The sequence below is a fragment of the Lepidochelys kempii genome, chromosome 4, assembly GCF_965140285.1.
Source record: "Lepidochelys kempii isolate rLepKem1 chromosome 4, rLepKem1.hap1, whole genome shotgun sequence".
Lineage (NCBI taxonomy): Eukaryota > Metazoa > Chordata > Testudines > Cheloniidae > Lepidochelys > Lepidochelys kempii.
In genome coordinates, this window is record NC_136383.1 from 121,346,823 (window position 1) to 121,359,195 (window position 12,373).

Genomic DNA, 12,373 nt, shown 5'->3' on the forward strand with positions numbered 1-12,373 from the left:
TTTCAACAATTTCCACCCCACAACCAACCTCAGCCTGGTCCAGTCCACACAAGAGATCCACTTCCTGGACACTACAGTGCTAATAAACAATGGTCACATAAACACCACCCTATACCGGAAACCTACTGACCGCTATTCCTACCTGCATGCCTCCAGCTTTCACCCTGACCACACCACACGATCCATCGTCTACAACCAAGCTCTACGATACAACCGCATTTGCTCCAACCCCTCAGACAGAGACAAACACCTACAAGATCTCTGTCAAGCTTTCTTACAACTACAATACCCACCTGCAGAAGTAAAGAAACAGATTGATAGAGCCAGAAGAGTTCCCAGAAGTTACCTACTACAGGACAGGCCTAACAAAGAAAATAACAGAACGCCACTAGCCGTCACCTTCAGCCCCCAACTAAAACCCCTCCAACGCATTATTAAGGATCTACAACCTATCCTAAAGGATGACCCAACACTCTCACAAATCTTGGGAGACAGGCCAGTCCTTGCTTACAGACAGCCCCACAACCTGAAGCAAATACTCACCAACAACCACATACCACACAACAGAACCACTAACCCAGGAACTTATCCTTGCAACAAAGCCCGTTGCCAATTGTGCCCACATATCTATTCAGGGGACACCATCACAGGGCCTAATCACATCAGCTACACTATCAGAGGCTCGTTCACCTGCACATCCACCAATGTGATATATGCCATCATGTGCCAATGCCCCTCTGCCATGTACATTGGTCAAACTGGACAGTCTCTACGTAAAAGAATAAATGGACACAAATCAGATGTCAAGAATTATAACATTCATAAACCAGTCGGAGAACACTTCAATCTCTCTGGTCACGCAATCACAGACATGAAGGTCGCTATCTTAAAACAAAAAAACTTCAAATCCAGACTCCAGCGAGAAACTGCTGAATTGGAATTCATTTGCAAATTGGATACTATTAATTTAGGCTTAAATAGAGACTGGGAATGGCTAAGTCATTATGCAAGGTAGCCTATTTCCTCTTGTTTTTTCCTACCCCCCCCCCCCCCCAGATGTTCTGGTTTAACTTGGATTTAAACTTGGAGAGTGGTCAGTTTGGATGAGCTATTACCAGCAGGAGAGTGAGTTTGTGTGTGTATGGGGGTGGGGGGGATGTGAGAAAACCTGGATTTGTGCAGGAAATAGCCCAACTTGATTATCATGCACATTGTGTAAAGAGTTGTCACTTTGGATGGGCTATCACCAGCAGGAGAGTGAATTTGTGTGGGGGGGTGGAGGGTGAGAAAACCTGGATTTGTGCTGGAAATGGCCCAACCTGATGATCACTTTAGATAAGCTATTACCAGCAGGACAGTGGGGTGGGAGGAGGTATTGGTTCATATTCTCTGTGTATATATAAAGTCTGCTGTAGTTTCCACGGTATGCATCCGATGAAGTGAGCTGTAGCTCACGAAAGCTCATGCTCAAATAAATTGGTTAGTCTCTAAGGTGCCACAAGTACTCCTTTTCTTTTTGCGAATACAGACTAACACGGCTGTTACTCTGAAATCTGAGTCCCATGTGACATTCTCATAATCAAACTAGGGAAATACAGTCTAGATGAAGTTACTATAAGGTAGGTGCATAATTGTTTGGAAAAAATACTCCATATCAATGGTTTATTATCAAACTGGAAGGACAATTCTACTGTGTACCTGCAGGGGTCTATGCTGGGTCCAGTTCCAGTCAACATTTTAATTAATTACTTGAATAATGGAGTAGAGGGTATACTTAACAAATTTGTGGAAGACACCAAGCTGGGAAGGGTTACAAGCACTTTGGATGATAGGATTAGAATTAAAAATTATCTTGATAAACTAGAGAATTAATCTGAAATCAGCAAGTTGAAATTCAATAATGACAAATGCAAAGTACTAAACTTAGGAAGCAAAACTCAAATGCTCAAATACAAAATGGGGAATAACTGGCTAGGTGGCAGTACTGCTGAAAAGAATAGGGGATCACAAATTGAACAAGAATCAATTACGTGATCTAGTTGTGAAAAAGATTAATATCATTCTGGGGTCTATTAACCGGAGTGTAATATGTAAGACACAGAAGGTAACTGTCCTGCTCTACTTGGCACTGGTGAGCTGGAGCCCTACGGCCAGTTCTGGGTGACAGTGTTAGGGGGCTTATTCCTTCACCCACTTACTTCCCTGGTCCTTCTCACATGAACAGAGAACAACAAACCCGAAGTCCAAAGGTGCAAACAATTTGATGTTTATCAGGGTGAACTTCCAGCAAGCATGATTCCAGTTTCCTTCCTTAGTGTCCCCCTTCCCAGCTCTGACACCACAGAGCCTTACACCTGTGTCCCTGTTCCCATTTCTGCCCTTAGCCAAACATGATTCCAATTTCCCCACCCCCATTCCGTTCCCATTTCCCCCACCCTCCCCAATTCCTGATTGACTGCAGACTATATAGTAAAACTTGAGTTCTGCTTAGCTATACCTTAACCAATCATTTTACTGAAATTTAACTAACCAATCCTAACATATTGTAACATGATTATTTAACCAATTATATCCCACCACCTTAATTAGTTTACACCCAGCAAAATTAATTATACAGCAGACAGAAACAATCACAGAACCAGAGATTATGCAGACAAACAATACGGAAATGGGGACTACAGTGATAGAACAAACACAGAAATGAGGATTTCACATCCCAGCTGTTGATAAGTGAGTTCTTGCCAGACAGGATGCTATCAAACTAAGTTTCCTTTTACATCTTCTAGGCACTTCCCTTTCTCTGGAGGCGATAGGCATTATCAGGACAGGATTGTATTCTTAACAGCCCCATAGCACCTTATTTCAAATGTGACTAGTTTGGAATGTGAGGATGTGACTATTCGCTTCCCATCTTATGGCTGCCTCTGTTGCTTAGCCAGAGGCCTTAGCCTAAGAACAGGGCCTCAGACTGTCACAGTAAGAGAAGGCTCTTACACCGGCAAGACAGTGATTTTGATTCTTTCTTTTATACCTCTATAACTAGCCAAGTGATAAGAATACACCTAAATTCTTAGAGTATTGGCCTTTACAGACAGGCCTGAATATCTATATCCTAACAGACACACCTTCACAAGAGAATCCAGAGGAGAAAAACAAAAATTAAAAAAGGTTTAATAAGTAAATAAATGGGCATGTTTACTCTTGAGAAAAGAAGACTGAAGAGGGGACCTCATAGCAGTCTTCAAATACATTATCAAGAGGACGGTGATCAATTGTTCTCTGTATCCAGTGAAGGTAGGACAAGAAGTAATCAGCTTCATCTGTAGTAATGAAGACTTAAGTTAGACAGTAGAAAAAACTTTCTAACTGCAAGGATAGTTAAGCACTGGAATAAGCTTCCAAGGGAGGCTGTGGAATTTCCATAATTGGAGGCTTTTAAAAACAAGTTAGACAAAAATATCTGTCAGGGGAAGTCTAGGTATACTTGATCCTTCCTCAGTGTGGGGGGCTGGAGTAGATGATCTCTCAAGATCCCTTCCAGTCCTACATTTCTATGAAACATATCATTTTATGTACATTTCTATCCTCATTAAATCTGTTATAATGTCACTCCAGGGAGCCTTTATATGTTTCAATATAGGATGACTTCCAAAGAACGGATACTAGAAGGAACACATTTAGGCTTGGTTCAAGAATGTGGATTGGAGACAATGCATTGAGAGGCCTACAAAAAAACTGTACAGAGGTCAGTCCTAAGCTAAAGAGGGAAGCAATTTTTGGGACAATTTGTAATGCAGGCAGGAGGGGAGGAGAGAAAAAACAAAGCAAATAATGTAGATATGTTTCAGAGTAGCAGCCATATTAGTCTGTATTTGCAAAAAGAAAAGGAGTACTTGTGGCACCTGAGAGACTAACAAATTTATTTGAGCATAAGCTTTCGTGAGCTACAGCTCACTTCATCGGATGCATTCAGACTCTTGACCTACATGATTAGTCCTTAACTAATTTTACTTCAGTTGATTGTGTTGCACCAATTGAAGTGTAACACCAACAGACCGCAGTTGTCAGTGGGCGGGATCGAACTTGGGAGCTCTGGAGCTTAGTGCATGAGCCTCTACTGCATTAGCTCACAGCAGTTTTATAGGGATAGCTTTTTATAAACATGGCTTTTAGCTCATGCAGTAGAGGCTCATGCACTGAACTCCAGAGGTCTCAGGTTCAATCCCACCCACCAATGACCAGGGTCTGTTGATATTACAGAAGTACCACCCACTGAGTTCACATTAGCCACCCTCAGTCAGTTTAAAATTTTGCCCTGCATCTACACTGTGGCTGCCTTACAGCATCTGAGATTTAGGCAGTAGTCTGTCACAGATGTCATTTTTGATGTCAGAGATTCACTAATTCACTAGCTAGAAGAAAAGGACTACTTGTGGCACCTTAGAGACTAACCAATTTATTTGAGCATGAGCTTTCGTGAGCTACAGCTCACTTCATCGGATGCATACCGTGGAAACTGCAGCAGACATTATATACACACAGAGATCATGAAACAATACCTCCTCCCACCCCACTGTCCTGCTGGTAATAGCTTATCTAAAGTGATCATCAAGTTGGGCCATTTCCAGCACAAATCCAGGTTTTCTCACCCTCCGCCCCACCCCCCACACAAACTCACTCTCCTGCTGGTAATAGCCCATCCAAAGTGACAACTCTCTTCACAATGTGTATGATAATCAAGGTGGGCCATTTCCTGCACAAATCTCACCCCCGCACCCGCCTCCAAAAACCACACACACAAACTCACTCTCCTGCTGGTAATAGCTCATCCAAAGTGACCACTCTCCCTACAATGTGCATGGTAATCAAGGTGAGACATTTCCAGCACAAATCCAGGCTCTCTCACCCCCCCCCGCTTTTTTCTGGGGAGACACACACACAGTTTTTGGAGGGGGGTGAGGGGGTGCAGGAAATGGCCCACCTTGATTATCATACACATTGTGAAGAGAGTTGTCACTTTGGATGGGCTATTACCAGCAGGAGAGTGAGTTTGGGGGGGGGGGGGCGGAGGGTGAGAAAACCTGGATTTGTGCTGGAAATGGCCCAACTTGATGATCACTTTAGATAAGCTATTACCAGCAGGACAGTAGGGTGGGAGGAGGTATTGTTCCATGATCTATGTGTGTATATAATGTCTTCTGCAGTTTCCACGGTATGCATCCGATGAAGTGAGCTGTAGCTCACGAAAGCTCATGCTCAAATAAATTGGTTAGTCTCTAAGGTGCCACAAGTACTCCTTTTCTTTTTGCGAATACAGACTAACACGGCTGTTACCCTGAAACCTGTCACTAGCTAGAGTCTCCTCTTCCTCTTCTGCCAAGCTCCCTTCAGCCACTGCACATGCTTCTCTCCAGTAAACTACTGGCCATGTCTTATTCCCTCTACACTATTCTAAACCAGCAATCCATCTCTAGACTTCCAGCTGCAAGTTGCCATTTGATGAGCCACTAGTTTTATCTATCTGCTTAATAACTAAATCCCGATCCTGACAACCCACATGAGTACTCCCACTGACTATTTTTCACTCCTTATAAAACTGCTAGGCCAACCAAGTGATGTCAGAGTGAGATGGATTCTATTCAGGCTTCAACAAAGTTAAGTATATTTCAAAATCTTTACTGTCAAATATGCATTGCCAAAGAAGAACACAGATCAACTCTCAAATTCCATGCTGAGTTTTCAAACTTGATTATTAGAAGAAAAATATTTTTATTTGTAAATTGGGTAGAGTTGTTCCAGAAGTCATTGAAAAAACAACTAACAGAAAACAGAAAACCTAACTGTTAAGGCTAATAAGTATCAAATAGGCCTAAACAGAGTGACTTACCTTGGACACCAGGTGGGTCAAGGAACTATCAACCCCCTACAGGCCAAAGTGGATGCTATCCAAAAATGGCCTGTCCCAAAGTCAAAGAAACAGGTCCAATCCTCCTTAGGCTTGGCCGGATATTACAGGCGATTTGTACTGCAATACAGCCAAATCGCTGCCCCACTGACAGACCTAACCAAAAAGAAACAGCCAAATGCCGTTCAGTGGACTGAAGAGTGTCAGAAGGCCTTTAACCAGCTTAAAGCGACACTCATGTCTGATCCTGTGCTAAGGGCCCCAGACTTTGACAAACCATTCCTAGTAACCACAGACGCGTCCGAGCTCGGTGTGGGAGCAGTTTTAATGCAGGAAGGACCGAATCAAGAATTCCACCCTGTAGTGTTTCTCAGCAAGAAGCTGTCTGAGAGGGAAAGCAACTGGTTAGTCAGTGAAAAAGAATGTTACGCCACTGTCTACGCTCTGGAAAAGCTATGCCCATATGTTTGGGGACGGTGTTTCCACCTGCAAACCGACCATGCTGCGCTACAGTGGCTTCATACTGCCACAGGAAATAAAAAAAAACTTATTCGGAGGAGTTTAGCTGCCCAAGATTTTGATTTTGACATCCAGCACATCTCAGGAGCTTCTAACAAAGTAGCTGATGCACTCTCCCATGAAAGTTTCCCAGAATCAACTGGTTAAAATCGTCCTTGAGATGTGGAAAATATTGTTAGTCTTTATATACTTGGTAATATATTTAGAGGTGCATGTGTCTTATTAACTCTGTTTTCTCCTAGAGCTCCAGGAAGAAATCACAGCCAGCGTTTCACACTATCTGAGATTTGGGGGGGGGGGTGTCATCAATATAAAGGGAAGGGTAAACACCTTTAAAATCCCTCCTGGCCAGAGGAAAAACCCTTTCACCTGTAAAGGGTTAAGAAGCTAGGATAACCTCACTGGCACCTGACCAAAATGACCAATGAGGAGACAAGATACTTTCAAAGCTGGAGGGAGGAGAAACAAAGGCTGTCTCTCTGTCTGTGTGATGCTTTTGCTGGGAACAGAAAAGGAATGGAGTCTTAGAACTTAGTAAGTAATCTAGCTAGATATGCATTAGATTCCGTTTTGTTTAAATGGCTGATAAAATAAGCTCTGCTAAATGGAATGTATATTCCTGTTTTTGTGTCTTTTTGTAACTTAAGGTTTTGCCTAGAGGAATTCTCTATGTTTTGAATCTGATTACCCTGTAAGGTATTTACCATCCTGATTTTACAGAGGTGATTCTTTTATTTTTTTCTTCAATTAAAATTCTTCTTTTAAGAACCTGATTGCTTTTTCATTGTTCTTAAGATCCAAGGGTTTGGGTCTGTGTTCACCTATGCAAATTGGTGAGGATTTTTATCAAGCCTTCCCCAGGAAAGGGGGTGTAGGGTTTGGGGAGGATTCGGGGGGGGAAAGACGTTTCCAAGCGGGCTCTTTCCCAGTTATATTTTTGTTAGACGCTTGGTGGTGGCAGCAATAAAGTCCAAGGGCAAAAGGTAAAATAGTTTGTACCTTGGGGAATTTTTAACCTAAGCTGGTAAAAATAAGCTTAGGGGGTTTTCATGCAGGTTCCCACATCTGTACCCTAGAGTTCAGAGCGGGGAAGGAAACTTGTGCCACTTTTTTCACTGTCACTTTTCAAGGGGAAGAAAATAAAACACTATTTACATCAGCCATAAAGGCATTGTATAATTTTTTTATTGACAATATCTTAGGTTAACTTACATAATGTACCGAGGGCTAATCATTCATGAGGAGTGCTATGAGCTTATACTCATGCCTATAAAACCGTATATTCTTTACCCGTGTTAAAGTCCAATTTAGTAATCCAATCAATAATTAAAAGCTGAAACTTTATTACAAGTTACATAACCATAAAATATTTTTATACAGTATTTTTCATAAAAAGGGCTAGAACATTTATCAGATTAACTCTATAAAGTCTTGGGGTGAAAACCTAGCTTCCAAGTCAATAGGAGTTTTTCTATTGACTTTGATAGGGGCAGAATTTCACTCAGCATGTACAAGTCTAGTACAAGTATAAAGGGGAACGTGATGCAGGAAAGCAGATTACAGTAAAAGGAGTGTTGTATACATAGCTGACTAATGTACTATTCCAAAAGGAGTCTATAATATGCTGAAGAAATTCTTACTAGTACATTTTCACGTGCCTAAATTTTTCTTTAGATTATACTGCTCGCTCTATGTTAGTGTCTTGTCTTTTGTCTTAAGCTAGATATGGCCACTAGTTTAAAGGAAGCACATTTAGAGGAAACTAAGTAGAAGAAACTTTTTTATAGGGCTTTCAAGCAATTAAAAATGAATCGTGATTAATCATGCAATTAATTGTGCTGTTAAACAATAATTGAATACCATTTATTTAAATATTTTGGATGTTTTCTACATTTTCAAATATATTCATTTCAATTACAACACAGAATATGAAATGTACAGTGCTCACTGTATATTTATTTTTATTACAAATATTTCCACTGTAAAAAACAAAATAAATAGTATTTTTCAGTTCCCCTCAAACAAGTACTGTAATGCAAGCTCTTTACCATGAAAGTTTAACTTACAAATTTAGAATTAAGTACAATAAAAAACTGCATTCAAAAATAAAACAACATAAAACTTTAGAGCCTACAAGTCCACTCTGTCCTACTTCTTGTTCAGCGAATCGCTAAGACAAACAAGTTAATTTACATTTGCAGGAGATAATGCTGCCCGCTTCTTTGTTTACAATGTCACCTGAAAGTGAGAACAGGCTTTCGCATGGCATTGTTGTAGCCAGCATCGTAAAATATTTACATGCCAGATGCGCTAAAAATTTGTATGTCCCTCCATGCTTCAACCATGATTCCAGAGGATATGTGTCCATGTTGATAATGGGTTCTGCTCGATAACAATCCAAAGCAGTGCGGACCAACATGTTCACTTTCATCATCTTAGTCAGATGCCACCAGCAGAAGGCTGATTTTTTTTTTTTTTTTGGTGGTTCAGGTTCTGTAGTTTCCGCATCAGAGTGTTGCTCTTTTAAGACTTCTGAAAGCACGCTCCACACCTCATCCCTGAGATTTTGGAAGGCATTTCAGATTCTTAAACCTTGCATCAACTGTTGTAGCTATCTTTAGAAATCTCACATTGGTTACTTCTTTGTGTTTTGTCAAATCAGCAGTGAAAGTGTTCTTAAAATGAACAACATGTGCTGGGTCATCGTCAGAGACTGCTATAACATGAAATATATGGCAGAATGTGGGTAAAACAGAGCAGAGGACATACCATACCAGGGTGCCAAACTCTTGGGCCAGACCTTCAGGGAGGGATTCCTGGAATTTTTTAAGGCCATCCCAGAGATTAAAATTGTACCACTTGATGGCTTGCCACCCGAAATTGCAGGCTGGCGGCTGAATAAATTTTTCTCCCAAATAAATTGAGTTTTTTTGGCCTCTTTGTTTTTGGGAGTTGAGGAGGTGGGGACCTGCTTGTCTTTCTCGTTGGCCGCAGACACAACCAGCAAGCCGCCAGGGGGAGTGAGGGGGGAAGGTATTCAAAACCTTCGGCCAGCACAAATAACTTTTCTCTCAGTCCGTTCTGAGGTGGGAGGGATGGAGGAGGAGGTCTGCCACAAGGCCTTGGCTATTTTGAGGACCCCCTCTTGTACAGGCAGACACAACCAGCCCCCTTTCTTGTTATCCCATTAAAAATCAAATTTCTAGGTGTCTTTTTGTGAAGACCTGACTGCTAAAATATTGCTAGCAATTACTATACATAATGCTTCAACAGAATTTGTCTCTGATTTGTAAGGAGACAATGGACTATATTCTGCCCTTTGTGAATGACTGCAACTCCCAGGACCCAGAATTGTCAAAAAAGGTTTGGACTATAGCCATATGTTTGGTACTTTACACATCATTTTCTGTAACACTACATAGTCTTGGAATTATTGTGCATTTACTTGGCTCCCTCCCTACCTCTTTTTCCCCTCTCTGCAAGTTTATAGTAATCTTGTTTAAAATATCTGCCAGTAAAGATATCATCTAAGGGGTAAATTCTACAAGTCAAAGTTAGAATATAAAAATTTACCACTTCTGTCAATGCATAAACTGATTTCTGCAAGTAAGCAGGCACCTATGATATTACACAGTTCTGACCTCATAAGAATATTGTTTATTCATGTTTAAATCTCTGAATGACTCTTTTTTTAAAAAAGGAAGAGGCAGAATATTTTCAAATTAATTATAACAGTAAACATACAATATTTTACATTTAAATCGCTCCTTTAACAACAGGGAATCCGAAAGGAATCATACGACCACATTTGGGGAAGGAAACCAGGCAGACAATTGGTACATAGCACCAGTGCATAATGGCCTGAGAGAGGAAATGTTACTCAAACACACTGGAACAAACTCATACGCCTACAGAATGGGCTAACAAAAACTCAGTTGATTAAACTGACTGAGCTACATTCAAAATACCCACGTACAAGAAACTACATGGAATACAACTTATCCTGCTCATCAGTACTGAAGACTATATTCTGTTCTACTTTATTAGAAACAATGGTTGTTTGGTGATTATAATACTGAATTATAGTGCTGCAGTAATGCTACTATATTTAGAACTGGACAGGTCCATTCCAAACACTTTTTTTTTCCGTTCACTTATGACATTTTTCAAATTACTGCCTGAGCTAATATTTCTCACACTGGGTCTCCACTCAGATTATTTTGCTTTGATGTTTAAAGGACAGCCTACCATTTTAAACTTCTGAGTTTATGGTTAAAAAAAAAAATCACATTCTTTTAAAACTTCAGACTGGGATATAGATATGTTCTCAATAAGGAATATTTGCTTTTTTCTTTCTTCAAAATATTTGAGATATTTGGGGAGAGAGAAATAAAGTAATGAATAATTGGACTATAGGGTCACACAGTTCATGGCTTCTGTAGGCTGAGCACTCATTGCATCCCTCCATTTCCTGATTCCCCTTTTTTCTCACCCCCACGCTCAAGGCTCCATTTGCACACCCCCAATTCCCCACCCATGCCTGGGGCTTCATGTGCCCCAATTCCTCCTCCTTCCTGCACCCATGCTGGGGAACCATGTGCTCTCCCAATTTCCTTGCCCCCAAACCAGGATCCCCCATTCTTCCCTTCATGCCAGGGGCTTTGTGTTCCTTCCCATTCCTTCCTCCCCCCATGCCAAGGGCTCTGCATCTCGGTCTTTTTTCTCCCACCTCTGAAGTACCTTTCTTACTTCCAAATTGGAAGAGACAGGCAGATTAGTTGGTGTCCTATCTTTCTCTCCCCTCACCCCACCATGGAGCAGCCTTTGGGGAGACAGCACTATAAGAGAGGAAGGAATGAAGCCTCCTTCAACCTCCTCTCCCTCTAGCTCCCCTTGCTGATTGAGCATCTGTTCCATAGTAGTTAGGCAGCTGTCAGCACTATATTTGTTGCTTCCACAGATCCTGTATCATTGGCAAAATTACTAAAATATCACTCCCCAGGAATCATTTAAAAGTTTAGTATAATGTAATGTTTTATGTAAAGCTTAGTTACCTCAAGATCATCCAGTGAACGAGTAATGCTAAATCGCTTAGATCTTCCAAATGATCTCCGAACAGAGGAACGTTGGGGAGCCAGGGCTAATCCAACTGGATGTCCAAATTTGGCACCCTAAAACACAATAGAAAATATAGGGTTACTTATACTTGTATTTTATTTTAGTACTTTATTTACATAAAACTCCTCCTCAGAGACAACATCTGATTTCTAGAGATGTCCGTCTTTTATCCAGTTTTACAATTGTGTTGACAAGCATATTGAACACCAAGGAGGGAGATCTTCAATAAAAGCAATAAAAGTGAGTTAGGTTCCCATTTTGAATGGGTGTTAGGCACCTGTCTCCTGTTTGTGTCTCTGAAATTCTCTACCCAAGTGACTTACTTAAGTTAATGAGGTAACTTTTCCAGCCAAGGCCCCAGTCCTGCAAACATTTAGACACGAATGACTTTATGAACATGAGTAATCAGTGGGACTACTCATCTGCATAAAGTAAATTGTATGTGTAATCAGCAGCAACATGGGAGCCCATATCTGAACATAAGAGAGACCTACCCCTATGTTGTAATGACTATAAAATGCTTGCTCACATTTCCTCCATATGATGCTACAACAATACTAGAATCCATCTCACCCAATCTTTGATGCACTCTTTCTGTATGCTTTAAATACAGCTGGAACATTCCCTGAAATTTTGGAACTGATCGGATGCAGCACTCAAGTTATCATATTACATCCAGACAAACAGAACTGACATCAAATTGAGAGTAAAACTATCTTGTGTCCCCACTTTGATGACTGACATTCCCTTTTTATGGCCTAACATCAATAAATTCCCACTTTCTTGCATGAGGTCTAAAATGAAGTCATTGACTACTCTTTAGCTTTGGAG

General features: G+C 40.9%; 1 protein-coding gene across 6 annotated transcripts in view; it reads right to left on the minus strand.

Annotated features, from left to right (window-relative positions):
* The window catches only part of RGS12 (regulator of G protein signaling 12), a 183,552-nt gene that overhangs the window by 119,020 nt on the left and 52,159 nt on the right, over positions 1-12,373 (minus strand). For all 6 annotated transcript variants that reach the window (XM_073342641.2, XM_078852589.1, XM_073342637.2 and 3 more), the window contains one exon: positions 11,479-11,595. In XM_073342641.2, coding sequence (XP_073198742.1) covers positions 11,479-11,595 — 117 coding nt within the window. The remainder of the gene's footprint in view (positions 1-11,478; positions 11,596-12,373) is intronic.